Genomic DNA, 21340 nt, shown 5'->3' on the forward strand with positions numbered 1-21340 from the left:
CTTTTTAGTCTAAGCTGATTTAAGTTTTATTTTGTTTTATTTTGCATTAAATGCTTTGTATTGTAACCAATAAAAGAGATATTTTATTGTTACAATAGCCTTCCGTGAGACTTATAACTACAAAATGAGCCTCGATAAAGAACAACCACAAGGTAGTCTTCTACGTCATTCCTGAAGGACTACAACCTGCCGGTGGGTGAGTACTTTATGGTTTAGGTTAGATTTGACTTTCCTTACCCTACCTGAATAATCCTAGGGTTAAAAGGTCTAATATAACTGGTCACACTGACCAACAATATTCAACAGTGTCTTTGATCTGCCTGCATTGACACCATTGTATGCGAACATCTCGGTTATGTATGTAACCTTAGCTCCCTGAATAGGAAACGAGACGCTGCAACGAAACTCTGTGGGAACGCCTCTGTGTGATTGTGTCATGTAGCAAGTATAAAATCAGAAATAAAAATAACAGTAAAAACAGAGAATACCACTATCTGGATGGAAGAGTTAGGAAGTTTCAGGGAGTTTTTTGTTGTCCGTCAGAGCGGATCTAAACAGATCTATCCATCAGAGCAGATCTAAATGGATCTTCCTCACGCTGGAGGGATAACTATACTCAACTTTGTTGTCCGTCAGAGCGGATCTAAATGGAAAAATATTTATATTTGTCAGGTAGCTGTGCGTTTAAACAGTACCCTTACACACAAATCTTCCTGGACTAACTGTCAGAGCTCCATCCAGGGATAACAAATGCTTACTTCCTACTTCTCCCAGCTCTTTCAACCAGACAGCAAGATTTAAAATGCATTAAAAGTCGGAAATAAAAAGATGATACATAAAAGATTGATATAAAATGCATTAAAAATTAAATTAAAACAAGAAAAAGAATTAAAAGAATAAAAAGATAATACGTATAAAATAAAGTGCAAACAGTTCGGACATAGCACAGTGCTCAATCAGTAAATGCATAGCTAAAAAGATATGTTTTGAGTCTGGATTTGAATGTGGCTACTGTAGGAGCACATCTGATCTCTTCTGGAAGCTGGTTCCAGCTGCAGCTGGCGTAACAGCTAAAAGCAGACTCTCCCTGCTTTGAGTGAACCCTTGGTATTTCTAAGTGACTTGATCCTGATGATCTGAGTGATCTGTTAGGTTTATATTCTATGAGCATATCTGCAATGTATTGAGGTACTAGGCCACTGAGTGATTTATAAACAAGTAACAGTAATTTAAAATCAATTCTAAATGCAACTGCAAGCCAGTGCAAGGACCTGAGGACTGGTGTGATGTGTTCATATTTTCTGCTTCTGCTCAGAATCCTGGCAGCAGCGTTCTGTACAAGCTGAAGCTGTCTTGTGGTCTTTTTGGGAAGGCCAGTGAGGTGTCCATTACAATAATCCACCCTGCTGGTGATGAAAGCATGAACAAGTTTCTTTAAGTTCTTTAAGTCTTGACTGGAGACAAAGCATCTAATTCTTGAGATGATAATATGCTGATTTAGTTATTGTTTTTACATGGCTACTGAAACTCAGGTCTGACTCCAAAATCACACCAAGATTCCTGACTTGATTTTTAGTTGTTTGACCCCTAGAGTGAAGGTATGTGTTCACTTTGAGAACTTCATCTTTGTTTCTAAACGCAATGACTTCAGTTTTGTTTTTGTTTAACTGAAGGAAGTTTTGGCACATCCAATTTTTTATTTCGTCAGTGCATTGGCACAGGGAGTCAATGGGGTTGTAGTCATTAGGTGATAGGGCAAGGTAAATCTGGGTGTCATCTGCACAGCTGTGATATGCAATTTGGTTCTTTCTCATTATTTGGCTCAATGGCAGCATATTGGGGCATTTTGCACTGTCCCAGCAGAAACAGACAGGAGACGAGAATCCAGTTTGAAAGCACCCAACGGGCTGTGGTTTATTTACTGAACGTTTACAAACTAAAACGCGGGTATCAGGAGATGTCTTACTTCCCCAAAAATAATAAAACGCAGAAAGACTTTTGACTAACGGTTCTTCCGCTTGACTAACGTTTAACTCAATTCTTCTTTTTCTCCCCGCGCGCTGTGTTAGCCCCTCCCTCCTAACTCTTTTTTTTTCTGAACACCTCCTCCCAACAGCAGGTGAATTAAGTAAAACACATTTATAACAGAGAATAAACAGTGTCATCGCCACAATATATAGGTTGAACAGGAGGGGTGCAAGTATTGAGCCTTGAGGGACTCCGCATGTCATGGATGTCCACTCAGACTTATGGTCACTGATACTCATATAATAACCTCTCCCTTCAAAGTATGACCTGAACCATTTAAGGACCATCCCAGAAAGCCCAACCCAGTTTTCTAGCCTGTCAATTAGTATGTTGTGATTGACAGGGTCAAACGCAGTACTGAGGTCGAGTAGTACCAGCACTAATATTTTAACTGTATCGGTGTTTAGGGGAATATCATTTATTATTTTTTATGAGCGCTGTCTCTGTGCTGTGATGCGGTCGGAAACCAGATTGAAAGTTGTCAAAGTATCCATTTAAGCTTAAGAATTTGTTCAGCTGATTGAAAACAACTTTTTCTATGATGATTTGAGATTGGTCTGTAGTTGCTCAATATGGTGTTATCCAGATTGCTCTTTTTCAGGAGGGGCTTAACAACTGCAGTTTTCAGGGATTTTGGAAAAGTCCCAGAGAGAAGTGAGGCGTTAACCACTTCTAGGAGATCTGCTTCTAAACAGTTAAACACACTTTTGAAAAAAAGATGTGGGAAGTGTGTCAAGGGCGCAGGTTGATGTTTTAAGGTGCTGTACTGTTTCTTCCAAAATTTTACCATCAACTGCTTCGAAATCAGACATAATAGCTACTTTCTGAGGTTGTGATCTGATCTGTTTTAACCCAGTGCAGCTCAAGGATGTGCTGATCGCCTCTCTGATATTATTGATTTTCTCAGAGAAGAAGGAAGCAAACTCACAGCATTTGCTGTCTGAGAGCATTTCACTGGGAATCTGACTTGGGGGGGTTGTTGGTCTCTCTACATTAACAAAAATAGTGCAGTTGTTGTTTAAGTTGCTGTTTATAATATTTGAGATGAAGGTCTGTCTAGCTTTGCCTAGTTCCACATTGAAAGCATGAAGGTTGTCTTTATAGATGTTATAGTGGATTTCAAGTTTTGTCTTTCACCACATGCGCTCAGCTTTTCTGCAGTGTCTTTTCATAGACACCGCCAACTCAATATTGTCCGACTCCTGCGGTTGCTAGGGTACTTGGGCTCATTGCTACGGAGTTGTTATGCAGTTGCTAGGGTACTCTGGGTGGTTGCTAAGGTGTTACTATGCGGCTGCTAGGGTATCCAGGGTGGTTGCTAGGGTGTTGCTATGCGGTTGCTAAGGTATTCTGTGTGTTTGTTATGTTGTTGCCATGGTGTTCTGGGTGGTTGCTCTGTGGTTGCTAGGGTGTTCTGGATGGTTGCTATGAGATAGAAAGACAGTTAGATAAAACAAAATAACAACTTTATTCAACAATCTCTTCTCTTCTGTCATTATCCTTTGGGGCCGTTCACATATCGCATGCTCATAATAGAAGTGACATGGTTGTGAAGCATATGCGGTGCGGCGCGCTCCTTTTTCCAGGTGCGCCTATCCCACAGTGAGATGAAAACATCTCAACTTTTCAGAATGCCGCAAGTGCACCCCAGGTCATGTGACAAGAACCAACAGATCAGCTTCGGCCTTTCCGTAACAACATAGAAAGCTTAGCTGAACACCTGATCATAGCTGTACAGGGCGAGTTTTTATTTCTCATCTCCATAAATATGTCTAATAGTAAAGCTAATTCAAGGGCTAGAAATCAATTTATCCTTTGCTGATACTTCCTTGTCATCGTGGAGAGCGCAGTTCATGGTTGCATAGCAACGACAGATGCCATGGGAGAGCAAGTGCTTGTGGAAAGGAGGAGAAAGCATCGCTGCCACACTTTCCACGCTTTTTTAGACGCAATATGTGAACGGCCCCTTACGTAGGTGATGGATTGACACAGTGAAGGCTTCCGTGTTTACGTCCAAATGCCAGCTCAGTATGGCCAAAGCCAATCACGTGATCAGCATGACATACGTGTGTGATGCTAATGCAGAAGTCGGCCAGTAATGAGTCGGTATTCTGACGTAGAACCTGGAAGCGCTGGACATAAACAACATATGAGAATGACACAGAAGAGAAGATATTGTTGAATACATTTGTTATTTTTTGTTATTTGTCTCTTCATAACATTAAGGTTGAACCACTGCATTCACGTCGACTGTTTTAATGATGTCTTTAGTACATTTCTGGACCTTGAAAGTGTTGATTATATTGATGTATATGGACGAGTCATATACCTCTCGGATTTCAGCAAAAATATCTTAATTTGTGTTCTGAAGATGAATGAAGGTCTTACGGGTGTAGAACGACATGAGGGTGAGTAATTAATGATAATTTCATTTTTGTGGACAGTTGATTACAGTATTTATCCTCATTTGTAATAAGATGCATTTATAAACCTGTTTTTACTGAAACTGCCAATATAACAGCTTAAGCGAAGAAATGAAGACAGAAGTATTGTAACGCCCTATTGTAAAATAATATACTCTTTATAAAATATTAATTTTTCATTTGCAGTAGTAGTATATTATCGTCTTAGCGATAATTCTAATAATAGTGATCTAAAAGTATTATAGTTATTATTATTATTTTTATTATTAACCCCTTAAGCCCGAAGTGCCCCGCCGGCGGGACAACACCCCCTGCGAAAAAAAACATAATCAAATTACTTTGTAAGACTTGATTTTCCTGCTAGGACAAAAACTGAGATCAAGCACCCTGCAATAAAGCAATAAAACTCATCTGGAGAGAAGATCTCAAAGAAATAGCATAGGACAACGCCTTGCCCTCACACATCTACAGGATGCAACCTCCACCCCAACACACACACACACACACACACACACACACACCCTCCTTCCTTTCCCCCTGACACAAGTCACTGAAAGTTCTCCAAGAAGTATAATGTATCTGGTGTATCTATTGTTTTTTTCCTTTCATGTATGGTATCATTTTAAATGTCTTAGTGCGATTGGTAAAATGGTCTCAATTTCACAGCAGTCACTGGTATTATGAGGAAGATTGAAAACTAAGGAGAATTCTATCCTCCTTTTGGGTGTTGAAACACCCACTCCTCTCCCCCAAAACAGGTGTTGGTGTAATAAATATTTACAACCCTTTTGTTCTGGTCTGTATATAAGGTAAAGTGCAAAGCAGTCAGGGGGGATTTTCTGTAGCCAGAGACCCCCACACAGTGATGGACAAGTGTCTTCAAACACTAATCCACCACTGTGTGCATGTGCATTTCAATTGATGTTATGCATTTATTATTTCTGAATTGGCTTCTAATTGTCCAACTATGAAATTGACATGATACATTTTTACTTGACAAATAAAATGTTATATTTGATTTACTCTGGATTCTTCTGAAATCATTATGACCAGTAGATTATTGGAGTCCGTCATTTCCGTAAATATGCGTCAGGACAGGTCAAGCTAGAGAGCCCCATGAAAGGAGCATATTGGCACATCATGGGACTTTTTGAGTTTGTCTGTTATTGAATTAGCAAGTTGCAGTATCGTGACTAAGAAAACTGTATTTTTGTATGAACAAGCATGTGGCGGTTCGACTCAAATGCATTAGTAAACTCTGCACCCTCTGACTAAGAATCATAAACTGGCGAATTTATGTCCGTGAGAACGCAGTCGGCTGATGTGAAATTCTCTAAGCGATGATGAGACCGTAATGAACGAATAACTGAAATTATGAGATATCCAGAATAATCAAAAATCTAAATTAATACATAACAAATGATTAATTTCCAATTGGGAACAAAACCTAAGAATAATAATCATTTAAAATTGGAGTCAGATTAAACGAGTGAAATTAAGTGAACTTCACAGATGCGCTGAAAAGACATACACGCGTTAACCTTCGCCCAGGCCGTCGGATTCCGTTTTTGGGCCGATGCGGGGTTCCTTACAACTTAGCAACCACTGACAGTAATAACAGAAAATAGGTATCATTTTAAAGCTTAGAAACGTCTCAGGTTACATATGTAACCATAGTTCCCTGAGAACAGGGAACGAGACTCTGCGTTCAATCACGCATTGGGGAACGTCACACGTGAGCTGATGTCTGAAAGCCAAGTATCAAAAAACTCCAATCATATTGGCTGGTGACAGCCTATGACATCATCATAGCACGACCCGGAAGTATATAAGGAGCGCCTAGAGAACCAGTCAGTATCTTTTCGTCTTGAGGGACTGTTCAGCAGGCAGACCTGAAGCATGGCAGGGCAACGCAGAGTCTCGTTCCCTGTTCTCAGGGAACTATGGTTACATATGTAACCTGAGACGTTCCCTTTCGAAGGGAGCTTCAACTCTGCGTTCAATCACGCATTGGGGAACGATGTACCCACGCCGCCATGCTTAAGGAGAGTGCATGCCAAAAGATGGCTAGACAAATGTCAAGCAGTTTCGAATGAAACACCAGATAGCAACTCACCCTCGGGTCACACAAAGGCTGTCAGTGACAGCATTCCCTACGGCCAACAGCCCAAGCTAAGCCTCAAGAAGGCCTTCCGCAGAAGGCCTACCAAGGCCGCTAAAGGCATCTGGAACCAACTTTTCCAAAGAGAAAGTGGTCCCTTTAAGGGAATGTGGCCAGAGAACCGAAAGGAACCCAGGCCAGTCACTAGAGGGGAACGAAGTCACCCTCAATGCCCCCAGGGAGGCCGACCTAGTCTGTTATAGGACAAACTTAGTCTTGGCCAACCCTGTCTGAATACAGCAGGTAAGAGTGACTGCAGAAAGGAAGGAGCAACTCAGACCCATGCGTAGAGATGGGCATCCTGGAGAGCAGAACTCAGCTGAGTGCTATGAACCCTCGTATTGAGGGGAGTATAATCTGCTTAATTAACGCGCTGAGGAGGCTGTGGGCTAAACGCCTGTTTATATAGGGGAGCACAAACCAGTCTAGGGCTGAATCTTAGGAGGAGGCCTGATTAAGGCCTACCACCATGATCAGCTTAGGGAGCTAAGCACTATTACAAACATAACCCTAATAGGGAAGTACAAAGCTCACCTAACAGGTAGACCATGCAATGGGCACATAATCATGGAGGCCGAAGAGGGGCCTAGCATGATAGTAGCTAAATGTGAAACAGAAGTATATTCAGAAAGTGAAAATATTCACCCTGAACACCTGTCTTGCTGGGGCAGACAGACAACTTCAATGGCAGCAAAAGAGGCTGCAAAAGTGCCCGCATGACAATCCCCCTAACACAATCCAACGAGTAGTGTACTCAGTAAAAGCACCTTTTTACTCTTTAAAGCAAGAGGAGTACAGCGTACGCCCACACATATTAAGGAAGGCCTGGATGGGCCTATAACCTCAACAGACACATGGCATCAGCTCGTGGCAGTGTTTTAGGCACCAAGACCGATAAATAACCGAACCATAGGAGGTTAGATTTATCACCTGGGCCTCACCAGTATGTTCAAAAAGGCGGCCCATAAGGCCTATCAACCTTTAAGACATACGGCGTAAGTCTTGTGGCCATTTCTAGGAGCACAATAGTTCCACCCTAGGCACTAGGTGGCTATTCAGCTCAACTAGAGTAGGAATCAGACTCAGTGAGGCAGATGTAGTTTAAACCAAACCTCAGTAAGTTTCACCATAACATTCACCCTGAGGGGCCAGCCACACAAATGTAGTCAGTAAAAGCACCCTATTACTCTCACAGCGAGAGGAGTACATAACTGAACTGAACACGCTACGCCGGAGGCCGAAGTAGGCCTACCTTAGTAAATACGTGGCATCAGCAAGTGGCTACCATAACCATACCAACCAGTAAGCCATGTATTCAGAGATTTTTCCAAAGAGGGAATACATAAAACGCTGCCATACATCGTGAACAGGCCTGTTTAGGGCCTATCCGTCAGTGATGGGGCGTGGCCGATGGTGGTATGGCTTCCCAGGCATCCTGCCAGCAAGTCAGCTAAAAAGGAGGCCTTGAGGGGCCTACCATTTCAGCAACAAGTGGCGTTCAGCCCGTTTGTCCATATAAACACAAACTGTGCCAACATGTAAACTAAAAGGAGGCCTTATTAGGGCCTTCCCTAGTAAACACATGGCATCAGCCAGTCCAGGACCATACCAACCAACCGGCCATGCATTCAGTGGAAAACCTTTCACACATAATACTGAGAGAAGGAATGCATATTACGCCACCATACTCCATGAGAGGCCTGCTTAAGGCCTACTCAACAGAGGTGGGGCATGGCCGATGTGGTATTGGATTTACAACCATCCTGCCAGCATGTCAGCTAAAAAGGAGGCCTTATGGGGCCTCCAAGTTCAGCAACAAGTGACGTTCAGCCCGTTTGTCCATATAAACACAAACTGTGCCAACATGTAAACTAAAAGGAGGCCTTATTAGGGCCTACCCTAGTAAACACGTGGCATCAGCCAGTCCAAGACCATATCAACCATCAGGCCATGCATTCAGTGGAAAACCTTTCACGCACTACTGAGAGAAGGAATGCATATTACGCCGCCATACTCCACAAGAGGCCTACTTAAGGCCTACTCAACAGAGGTGGGGCGTGGCCGATGGTGGTATGGGTTCTCAGTTTCCCAGGCATCCTGCCAACAAGTCAGCTAAAAAAGAAGGCCTTGTGGGGCCTACAATCTCAGCAACAAGTGGCGTTCAGCCTGTTTGCAGAATAAAACACAAACTGTGCCAACATGTGAACTAGAAAGGAGGCCTGTTGGGGCCTACCGTTCCAGTGACACGTGGCTTCAGCTTGTGAAATAAAGGGAACCAATCTACAGGAGACCAGCTCTAACCCAACAATAGCTGTGGGAAGCTAACTGCAACCTGAGCTAGGCTACACATTCCAACAGGCAATGTACCCTAAATCATATGTGACTAAAGGGAACCAAACAATGCCAACATGGTCTAAGGGAGGCCTATATGGCCTACTACTTCAAACGGACACGTAGCAAAAGCCTGTGGCAGTGTAAACTATGTGAGCAAACTATGATCAACTAACAGCACTTGTTAGAAATACAATTGCTAACTAGAAGGAGGCTAATTAACCATAAGAGCCTACAATCAAAGTTATATGCAATATAGCTGTTAACACGACCATAAAAGGGAGCTAATAGAAACCAGCTTTTCTCAAAAAGTGGTTCTATACTACCCTGAGTATGCAGTCCAACAGGTGATGCACTCAGTGACACAAATAAACCTCAACTGGGGAATATAATAGTCACCAATCTCTCCAATAGAGGCTAACATCAAAGAGCCTGCTATTATGAGAACAGGTGCTAACCTGTGGCAGCCTAAGTAAGCTCACGTATATATGTAGGGCGAAAGTCTAGAACTCAAAGCAAACATAATGCTTGTTTGTTTGTTTTTTTTTTGTTTTTTTGCAGTTACTCAGCATGAGAATGTCCAAATTTTATTTTATTTATTTTTTTAATTTAAAAAGTTTCCTTTTAAATGATAACCTTTTGACTCATCTTGCTATAGTTTTGGAGTTACGAGTCTTTACTTTTTTGTGTGTCACTCTGAGAACTTTGAGAATACCCTCAGTGTCACAGTCACCCTCATGTTCTGTTTGTTTTGGTTTCTCATCACATGTGCTCCCTAGTTCTAAGTTCCCGCCACTCATCAGTTACCCTGGACACTAACCACCATCACAACTGCACGTCATTAGTTAATCTTCCTTTGTGTATATAAGTTCCCGTTTGTTTTCAGTTCCTTGTCCGATCACCATCTTACTATGTTGTGTTGTATCTGCCTGTTTGGATTAAACTTGGATTTTTGATGTTACCCTGTTCTTCTTTGTCTTCCTTCGAGAACACAGCCTGACACTCAGGGCTTAAGGGGTTAAACAGCGTAATTTGTCATGTTTCATAAAAGACTTTTGAATACAGATTTAACCGAAGATGTTCTTGTGTTTTAAAATTCTTCAAGATGAGATCAGTATGATGGATTCTGATGAAAGTGTTTTTAAGGAAGATGTTCCTGCTGGAGCTGCAGGTGTCTCCAGTAATGCTGGTATGTGTCAACTAACAGAGGTTTATGTTTATTATTATTTTAACCCATTATAAAATGAGATTTATTGCCATAAATACAATGCATAGATATACTTATATATTATAGTTCAACTTTACATTAGTATTTTCACGAAAGAAAAATGGTTTTAAGCCAGTTATTTATATCATTTGCTGTAGTGTGTCAATAGGAAATATCATTTTCTTGCTCTTCTTGTTCAGAAGATGTCTATTGGGAAAACTGCTGAGTTTCTCAAGGTACCTAAGGTTTAAATTAGAGTACGACCATCATTGTAAGTAGAGTTAGAGCTTACTAAGGTATGTATTCATAAGTTCATAAGTATGCATTTCAAAGCCTGTTTAATGACATCTTTAAAATGTGCCTGTTTCCAAATTAGCTGTTTTGTCAGTCTTTTTGAAGTTTTGAATGGTTCACCTGCTTGCCATTTCAATATTTTAAAACAGTAATGATGCTGAATGATTTCTGAAAGATTACACTGTTGTGTAAGTGTTATTGACCACCTTTTTTAGTTTGTGGCAAAAGTGGCAAAAGTACAAAAACTCAATATTTGTTGTTATTTTAAGTCATAATTAAAGTACCTTTAAAACGCACAGGTCCCTGTAATGTTGGAGTAAGTCAGTTGTGTATTGTATTTAAGATCAGGTACTTTTTCCATCACCTTAGTCTTGGTAATGCACAGTGTTTTCAGGTTTGTGTTGTGTATGGTCATGTACCAATAAACACACTGTTTAATGTTATAATCTTATAATGTTGGAGTATGTCAGTTGTGTATTGTATTGAGGGTCTGGTACTCTTAATCACCTCAATCTTGGTAATACACAGTGTTTTCAGGTTTGTGTGTTGTATATGGTCAAGTACCTGTAAAACACACTGGTCCCCATAATCCAGAGAAATGACATGTTTTGTGTATTGTAAAATGAGTATCCTCATAAATCAGGTTGGACCCAAAAAACACAATTATGTCGTAGGCGGGAATGTCCTTGTATACCACCGATATATAATATTATCGTATTTTCTGTTCTGTTGTGTGTAAAGAGAAATTGAAAAGCCAGAGTTGTGATCTGCAGATTAAAACAATTTTTTTTTTTTTTTTTTTATAGATTTATCATCACTGTATGGCATCAGGAAAGGTGTGTCCCCCTAAACCACAATCCTACTGGTTTGGGCATCAAAGTCCTTCTATACCACAAAAGTGTGTGTGTGTGTGTGTGTGTGTGTGTGTGAGTGTATAGACGTACATTTTTGTAGTCCTGCTGTAATCCTGTTCTCTCCTCCATGATCCACACTGGAAAACACACACAGTCACACAATCAATCATAGACATAACTATATATTTTCTCTTCTTACACTAACTCTACCCCCAAACCTACCCATCACACAAAACTTTCTGCTGTTTTACATTTTCAAAAAAAAAAAAAAAAAAAAAAAAAAAAACATGATTCTGTATGATTTATAAGCTGGTTTCCTCATGGGGACCAAAAATGTCTCCACAAGGATTTCGGATATTGCCATCTTTTTGGGCACATGTTGATCCACAAATAGACAGCAGTGCAGTGACTGTAGGCGATTAATCAAATTATCGATTACAGTTTCTAATTACATGATACTGAAAGGAGTGATTGGTTGTCAGTTTGTGCGTACATGTGAGTTTTTTTTAGCAGCTTTTTCCACTTTTGATGTCCTGTTAACAGCACAGGACAGTTAAAACACTGATTTACAGTTCCCTTTCGAAAGGGAACTCGCACTGCGTCCTAGAACGCATATGGGAAACACTCTATTGGTAATGACAGATCTAACGACCATTGTTCGCTTTGGGAAACGTACCCCTGGTTTGTAATAAGTGAAGATGGTAATGCTGGTTTTAGAGTTGAATCAAAACTTCCTGCTTCACATACTTGAGTTTTTCCAGTGTGCAGTTTGGATCCTCCAGTTTTTTAGTGAGCAGCTTGATTCCTGAATCTCCTGGATGATTGTAGCTCAGATCCAGCTCTTTCAGATGTGAGGGCTTTGAACTCAGAGCTGAAGACACATAATGACAGCCTTTCTCTGTCACCATACAGCCAAACAACCTACAGACACACACAGAAATAATAATAAGAGTGAACGTGTGCATATTTTAATTTAAAATATTATTTGCAAAGAATTCAACTGCATTACTTTGCAATGAATTATATTTACTGATAAATTCTTAATTTCCCTCAAATACCTTTAAATACTTTGTTATTTTAAATATAAAATAATTAAATAATCTTTTATTTTAACAGAAAACTGCAGGGAGCTAATGACAATAAAACACTAGTGGCACACCTAATGCTTCTCAGTTGTTGAGAAGATTTATAATCAATTCTCATTTTAAAATTGGGGAATATTTGGTGCACATTGCATATTCAATTCCACTCAATTTAACGAGTGGCCCAAACTCACAGGAGTTTATGTGCAACAACATTTACTGCATTTAATCCTGGTAGGCCATTTCCCTGCAGAGTGTAGCTCCACCCTAATTAAACACATCTGATCATGCTAATCAAAGTCTTCAGGATTTATAGACTTATGCCAAGTTTACTCTACAGGACTTTAGACATCAGTAGATCGCTGTGCTGTGGAGTCTTGAAGTCGTTGTGGTGTTTACACTATGTGACACTACGTAAATGATCCGCAACAGGGGGTTACACACTACATAAGCTACTTTCATCAACTATCTGATATTCTGATAATATTTGCAAGTGGGTGTTTTGTCATTTAAAAACCCATTTCATGATCTTGATCTCTAATGCGAGATGGGTGCTGCCTTATTTGTTTTTGCGCCTTGTTCGTTTGAGTTCAGAGAGTCCTGTCAGTCGGATTTATAGGCTACAGCCATAGACTGTCTACAGCACGTGAATTCATCCATTTGTCCCAAAATACTTACACAATGTGTATCTGATATGAATAAACGGCAAATTATATTTGAATGGATTGTTATTGCTGCTTCCATAGACATAAGTGTGTATTTCATTGGCTGTAGCTCGTTGCGACACGTGACACCACAGGTTGTTGAGTCGGCTGACAGCTCCAGATATTTAGCATGCTAGATATTTGTCTGCTGTCAGCGAGGTGTTGGCGACGCATCAGCGAGCCTCCTTGATGCGTCATTGAGAAGTTCACACAGAAGGACTGGTGAGCGCCAGTCACCCGCTGATTTCCCCCCAATCACAGCCCGACCTGTCAGCAAGCTCGTTAACTTGCAAATCAGGCTTAAAATCCTGTAGTGTAAACTTGGCATTGGGCAGGTGAGTTAAAGCTGGTTGGAGCTAAACTCTGCAGAACAGTGGCTTGAGACCATTAATTTACTGTAAATTGAGACACTCTGAAACACTGAAAACTGGATCATGAGCTTCTCGCTTGTAAATAAATATTGGGCTGTGTTTCACTCTGAAACATGGAGAATGTCAGAATGTATATTTATACAATAACATTAAAACCTTCAAAATTCATAGTAAGCCATACCCCATTGTTTCAAACATGTATTGCTAGAATTTATATAAAAAAAAAAAAAATTGCCAGTCAACAGATGAATAACATTGTTTCATGTAATATCCTTTTGGCATGTGGTGTTAATTTTGAACTCTGGCTGAGATGTTAATGGTGTCCCATACAAAGCCACTAGATGGCACTCCTAGCTTGTTCAGTGCTATTGGAATCAAACCATGCATGAAATAGATATATTTGTAGAAGTAACATTTTACAGTTTTACTACTTGTTTAAGGCCATTTTGCAATTGCAATCATACAGTCTACTCCTGTCCCTCCACCTCAATTTTTTATTCAGACTTTTTGCAGTTTACATGGGGCATACTTCTCAACTCTGAATATCTGTATAAATATGGAAAAATATAACATTTCTTCAAATGTTGTTTTGTCTATTGTTCTGGCATTTCATTAAGAGCAGATGCCACATTCTGTGACAAAATTATTTATTGTGATAATATTTTGCTAATTCTTTTTAAAACCATTTACCTTAGTATTTCCAGATGACAGTATGGACTCTTCAGTCCATCAGAAAGGAGCTCCACTCCTGAATCCTGCAGGTCATTGTTACTCAGGTCCAGCTCTCTCAGGAAAGAGATTGAGGATTGTAGAGCTGAACAAAAACTCTTACAACACTGAAAAGTGAGATTACAGCACTGTAGCCTGTGTACAGAAAAACAGTAATGCAACAGTAATGCTTATTAGGTAGAGTTTATAATCTTAAGTGATTGACTGAAACTTTTGACTGAAGTGATGTAAATATAGCTACAAATGTTCTCTTTATAAAAATAACCAGTATTATCAGTTTCTTTAATTTATGATAAAATTAAAAATAGTAAAATGCGTGTCTACATGTTACACATAATTGTAACTGAATGTCTCTTTTTATAACTTATAACATACAGAGTGTTTATGTTGACATGCAGTTTATCTAAATTACATCATAAGCAGTTCTGGGTTCAAATGAATGTACCATTTTCATCTGTTGTAAGTTGAAAGGTAAAGGCTGACATAACTGAAATCATTTGACGAAGTGATGTGGAACTGTAATGTGATCAAGACATGACTGAAACTATTTTAGCTGTGGGTTTACTGGAAATTATTACACAACTTAGAAAGTTCATCAACCAAACAGAATGAAGCATTCAATATTATAACTAGAGGTAAACATCTTAATTATCAATTAGAACGTTTGTAAATCTGTAAAAGTAATATCAATAAGTAAAGTCAATAATTTAGTAATATTTTGTAATAAGATGGTAATGCTGTTTTAGAGTTGTTTAATCAAAACACTTCCTGCTTCACATACTTGAGTTTGTCCAGTTTGCAGTTTGGATCCTCCAGTTTTTTAGTGAGCAGCTTGACTCCTGAATCTCCTGGATGATTGTAGCTCAGATCCAGCTCTCTCAGATGTGAGGGGTTTGAACTCAGAGCTGAAGACACATAACGACAGCCTTTCTCTGTCACCATACAGCCAGACAACCTACAAACACACACAGCAATAGTCAACATGACTTGAACATTTATACCTATTTCAGCCATTCATTGGGTATTATTTATTTGTAACTATGTAAAAGAAAAACTGAAGTAATTTCCAGTAACTAATTAAAGATGTAGCTGTTTTGTTTTGAATTGAAAATATGTAATTTATGTAATTCATAATTTATGTAATTGTAATTGAATATGACAAATAAGAGTGAAAGTGTGCATATTTTAAAATAAAATATTTGCAAAGAGTTCAAATGCATTACTTTGCAATGAATTATATATGCTTATAAATTCTTTCTTAATTGCCCTCAAATACCTTTAAATACTTTATTTAATTAATTTAAAGGTGACCTATTATGCCCCTTTTTAAGAGATGTAAAATAAGCCTCTGATGTCCTCAGAGTGTGTATGTGAAGTTTTAGCTGAAAATACAGCACAAATCATTTTTTATAACTTGTTAAAATTGCCACTTTTTGGGGTTGAGCAAAAAGGCGTCATTTTAGTGTGTTCCTTTAAATGCAAATGAGCTGCTTCTCTCAGCCTAAGATGGTGGAGCTTCAAGAGCTGATGCTCTGAGCTCTGGTGACAGAACAATCTCGCTCACTAATAATGTTAGAAACTCTCTATAGTGGTGTTCAGTTCGAACCGGAGTCTGAAAATGATGTCTACAGAGCCAGAGAATATATGCTGCATGGAGATAGAACATTAGCACTTTGAGTTTAAGAAAAGCGCATTAGAAATAAAATGCATTATTATTATTATTATTATAGAACATGTATAGTTAATTGCGGTTATAACTTGTGTTGTCATCTTGCTTTTATCCACTATTAGTTCAAGTCTGTTGTATCGGACCCCATTTGAATAATGGCCAAAACTTTAGCTTTATGAAGTTTATTGTACATGACACAAAACTTGAAGTGTACATTTTCAATCCAGAAAATCACCATAAGAGCTGAATAAAACAGTACAAGAAGTGTGCATTAAAGTCTTTTACCTATGAACTCTTTTCCCCTTGTATTATCATCATCATACACAATGAATTACACAAAACACTCCTTACTAACAGTAAACAAATATATACAGACCTTATGCCTTTTGAGGGCTGCTTAACACCTTCGGGTCGGCGGTCGCACCGGCAATACCACCTCGCTTTTTTTCTTATCAGTGTGAAAGACACTCAAAATACTCAGCCGAATTTGATCACAAATACCAGTGTTATACATCATTCTAAAGTGTTAAGTGTGTACTTTTTTTGTGTTCACTCACAAAAAAAAACAAAACATTGTGCTTTTCGCAAAATAAAGTAAACCAACATGACGTGCGATCTTATGTCTCCCTCTCAGTGAAGTAAATTCTGAAATGCATTTTAAAATGAACTCAGCAAATAATTGTCACACAGACATGGGAGACATGTCTACATAATGCTTGGAATGTCTACTTTTAAATGAAGTAAGTCAAATAAAAAACAAATATTCTCCGTTTATATAATTCGTTTGAAACCAAGGAGAGGTTCCTTCTTTTCCTTCTCACTTCATTATTTGTAATAAGCTAAGACCGCCACACCCCCCGCACCGTTCAGATGGTAAATAGTTTAGGTGAACTGTCTGCATCGCACACGCCCCTCTGTCAATGCCACAAAAAACAGCAGATTCACTGAACGTTCGTCGCGTTTTGAGGATGGGACGCTACTCCGGTAAAGAGGCCCTTCAGATGATTCTGCACAGCAAGGAAGAATTCACCCTTTCCTCGAAGGATGATTGAGATGACGAACGGTTGTATTTCAAACAGCGAATTGACCCTGAGGAGGATAAAAGTACGAGGTAAGTTGTTTAGTGTTATATAATTGTTTTTCTGATAATATAAAACTTGTATGAATTTTCACACTATTGTGCCTATAGTGAATACAGATGTAAATGTTTGAAATTTTCATTTTCATTTTTCATTTATTTATAAAGCACAAATAAACACAACAAAAGTTGACCACTGTACTGTACAGAGAAAAGAATAAAATAAAGGAGAGTAGTGGTAAAAAACATCACTAAATTTAAGAAAACAAGAGTTAGAATGACTGAAATGCAAGACTAAGAAGATAAGACTGTAACTTCGATTTAAAATCATATACAGACGAAGCAGATCTTACAGATAAAGGAAGACTGTTCCATAACTTAGGACCGGCCACTGCAAACACACGGTCACCTCTCAACTTCAATCTTGATCTTGGATAAGTAATACTGTCTGAGGATCGCAAGCAGCTAACTGACGTATTCACGTTTAAAAGGTCTGACAAATAGGAAGGTGCCAGACCATTTAAAGACTTAAAAACAAACAGCAAAATCCTAAATTCGACTCTATAATGCACTGGCAACCAATTAAGAGACACTAAAATCGGAGTAATGTGTTCTCGTTTACGAACCCCAGTTAAAAACCTGGCTGTGGCATTTTGGACCATCTGAAGCCGTGACATGGAGGATTGGGGTAATCCAACATACAATGAGTTACAGTAGTCCAATCGAGATAAAACAAATGCATGTGTGGCTCTTTCAAGATCTTTAAAAGACAGGAAAGTTTTAACTTTTGACAAAAGTTTAAGATGAAAAAAACATGACTTAAGGGAAAAATCAAAAAGAACTCCCAAATGTTTCACAGTTAGTTTGATATAAGAATTCAAATGACCACAATTAATATTTGGTTTTTCCTTTTCCCACTGAGGGCCCAAAGATAATAACTTCAGTCTTACCCTCATTTAAATGCAAAAAGTTCAGAGACATCCAAGATCGCACATCAGCTAAGCATGCAAGCAAGGTTTCTAGGCTTGTTTTAAAGGTAAATAAATTTGGGTGTCATCTGCATAAAAATGAAAAGACACTCCATGCTTCCTAAAAATTGAACCTAGTGGAAGCATGTAAAGTGAAAACAAAATGGGAGCCAGAATAGATCCTTGGGGAACACCACAGGTTAGGGGTGCTACAGATGAAACAGTATGACCAATACCTACTGAAAAGGTTCTATTACTAAGATAAGATCTGAACCAGCTGAGGGCAGTTCATTGGATGCCCACACACTTTTCAAGGCGTGATAAAAAAATATCATGATCAACTGTATCAAAATCTGCACTCAAATCTAAGAGTACTAAAATTACTGAGTTCCCAAAGTCAACGAATAATAAAATGTCATTTAACACTCTTAGAAGTGCAGACTCAGTACTATGATTTTTCATAAATCCAGACTGGAATTTTTAAAAAATAATTTTTTTTGCCAAAAAGCTCTGTAACTGCATAAACACAGCTCTCTCTAAGATTTTTGCAACAAAAGGTACATTTGAAATTGGCCTAAAATGCCATAAAACAGTTGTGTCCAGATTTGGCTTTTTCAACAGAGGTTTCACCATAGCGTGTTTACAAAAAGCTGGAACAGACCCAGAAAGAAGGCTCTTATTTATAATTGCTAGAATCTAGTCCCCAATACTATCAAATACCAATTTAAAAAATTGGGTAGGAACAATATCAAGAGCAGAAGTAGTAGGCTTCAGCTTAGCAACTGAATCAATTAAACCTAACATAGTAATCGGCTCAAATGAATTTAAAAAACTAGTGGGACTCAAAAAATCTACAGAGTCATCAGTAGAAGGAATAATGGACTGTCTAATTACATCTATTTTATCCACAAAAAATCTTAAAAAGTCTTCACACAAAGTTGAGGACTCCACTAAATAATTAATGCTTGTTGGATTAAAAACAGAATTCAATATATTAAATAGAGTCCTGGGGCTGTTAGTGCTTTTAGAAATTAACTCATAAATATTCAGATTTGGCAACTTTCACAGTTTTTTTATATGTAATTAAAGACTCCCGTATGTCACAGACACGCCAGGCTCCAACACTCTCCAATCACAGTGCACTCCCTCACCCGAATACTGATCACACGCACCTGCACTCAATCAGCACGCTCATCAGTCACCACATAAAAGACACTCACACACCTTCAGTCACTGTCCGGTCTCGTTCGCATCAAAACTTACCTTCATGCTTACCCCAAGGACTCCAGTCTGTGTGTGAGTCGTCTATCGTCTTCGTTACTTCATCTCTCCACCATCGCCCAGGATCTTCACCACTACAAGCACAAAGGACAGTATCACTCATCTATCACTCTCCACTCACTCAAAGATCATCTACATACTCACCTGCACTTCTGTTATCTCTGCTGTGTGTCTAATAAACCACCATTTAAGATACTCCTCAGTCTCCGACCCTTCTGTATTGTAACAGAAGACCGGATCTAGACCGCCAGACACCAGCATGAGTCTCCAGGATCCGTTTCAGGAGCTCGTTGACGCTTTGCGCCGAGCACTCACCAACAGTCCACCATCACTGCAACCAGCGATCACCTCCGTCAACACCACCGTCTCTCCTTCACCGCCTGTGTACGCCAGTCCCATGGCCAAACCGGCGTCCTTCTCTGGTCCGGCGGAGGATTGCAACGGATTTCTCCTGCAATGTTCGCTGGTCCTGGAGATGCAACCGCACTTATTTCCCACCGAACACTCTAAGGTAGCATTCATAATTCCACAGTTTAACGGCAAAGCACTGCAATGGGCCGATTCTATTTGGTCACAAAATAACTCTGTCACCCAATCATATTCCAGCTTCATAAATCACTTCAAAGAAGTCTTTGGAAAACCAGCTTGGGATTCTTCTATTGGTGAGAGACTGTATAATTTAAAACAAGGAACTATGACTGTGAATGATTATGCTATTAAATTCAGAACTCTTGCTGCCTCAAGCGGATGGAATGAACAAGCTCTGTTAACTCCCTCGAGTCGGAGGTATCGCCGGCAATACCACCGCGGTTTTTTTCTTACCAGTGTGAAAGAGACTCAAAATACTCTGTCAATATTGCACATACAATTAAGAGTTATACACCATTTTAATCTGTGGAATATCTTCTTTTATTTGTGTGAACTCAGAGTAAACACAAAATGTTGTGCTTTTTGCAAAATAAAGAAAACGAACATGATGCGTGATCTCTCGTCTCCCTCTGAACAAAGTCCAATCTGATAGTTCTCAGAAAATGAACTGTAACTTAGTGAATACTAATTACAAAAAAATGAGACTTATGTCTAAAGAAACGTTGAAATGTCAGGTTTTAAATTGTGTAAGTCAAATCGAAAACAAAAAAATCTCTGTTTATGTAATCTGTATGAAAAGAGACACATGTCAGACGCCCGTGATTCAGCTCGTTATCCCGTAATGCGGCCACGCCCACGGAGCTAGCGCTGTTCAGACGCAAATTCTGAGGCATCATCGCAATCTTGTATTTGTTATCTTCAAAAGTGTCTATCTGCATGTTATAGCCATGGTTAGCGATCTCTGGAAGCCTCTGTTAGTTCATGGAATGTCACATGGCCTGTTCTTCTTTAGAGTAATTTGTGGACTAAAGGTGCACAGAGCACCCTCTGGCTGCAAGTATGAATTGAAAACACAGTATCCAGCACTCATAGTGATGACAATAAATATAGAATAAATATTACTCCTCTGTATAGAAAATTGACATAAACATATGAGAATCCATTAATATTTCTCCAAATGTGCATGCTTTTAAGCATATTAAGAAATTACAGTCAATATAAGATTTTAAGAGTAAAACAGAGGTCAAAATGTGAAGCTTGAGTCTTAGATCTTTTTAATGATGTATAGTTTGTCAACTGCACATTAACATTTAGGCTATAAATTATAACAAATATAGTAGCCTATATGAAATGCCATAGAGGTAGGAATGTTCAGGCGCTTTGCATCACAGAAATAAATTATATTTTAAAGTATATTAAAATAGAAAACCATTATTTAGTTAGAGACTTGAGACTTCTTCTGTTGCACTCTGTGAAGCACTTTGTGATTTTATATCTGTGAAAGGTGCTATATAAATAAAAGTTTACTTACTTACTTACTTACTTCTTTTAAAAACATTAGTAATGCGTCCAATCTTTTGACTGGTACTGTAATTTAACATAGGCCTATACAAAATTTTCTTCACATGATGTGCAATAATACGTGCATGCATGAGATCACAAAAATCATGGTTTTTTTTTTTTTGTCAAGAGTGGACATTAATCCTCTTATTTTCGGGGTTTCTTGACAAAAATTTTCGGGGCCCTGGAGAAGTTTTGACATGCCCTGACATTTGTGCTTTTTTCAGTTGT

At 38.9% G+C, this 21340-nt stretch overlaps 1 protein-coding gene across 4 annotated transcripts in view; it reads right to left on the reverse strand.

Moving 5' to 3' along the window:
• LOC127511061 (NACHT, LRR and PYD domains-containing protein 12-like) overlaps positions 1-21340 on the reverse strand; it is a 99634-nt gene that overhangs the window by 12292 nt on the left and 66002 nt on the right. For 2 of the 4 annotated variants that reach the window (XM_051891431.1, XM_051891430.1), the window contains exons 6-9: positions 14966-15139; positions 14146-14319; positions 12046-12219; positions 11389-11435 (exon numbers count right to left, since the gene is read on the reverse strand). In XM_051891431.1, the coding sequence (XP_051747391.1) occupies positions 11389-11435; positions 12046-12219; positions 14146-14319; positions 14966-15139 (569 nt within the window). Of the gene's footprint in view, positions 1-11361; positions 11436-11974; positions 12220-14145; positions 14320-14965; positions 15140-21340 lie in introns of those variants that run through there. The other 2 variants (XR_007929828.1, XM_051891432.1) reach the window with 2 other exon arrangements.

This window comes from Ctenopharyngodon idella, chromosome 4, assembly GCF_019924925.1.
Source record: "Ctenopharyngodon idella isolate HZGC_01 chromosome 4, HZGC01, whole genome shotgun sequence".
NCBI lineage: Eukaryota > Metazoa > Chordata > Actinopteri > Cypriniformes > Xenocyprididae > Ctenopharyngodon > Ctenopharyngodon idella.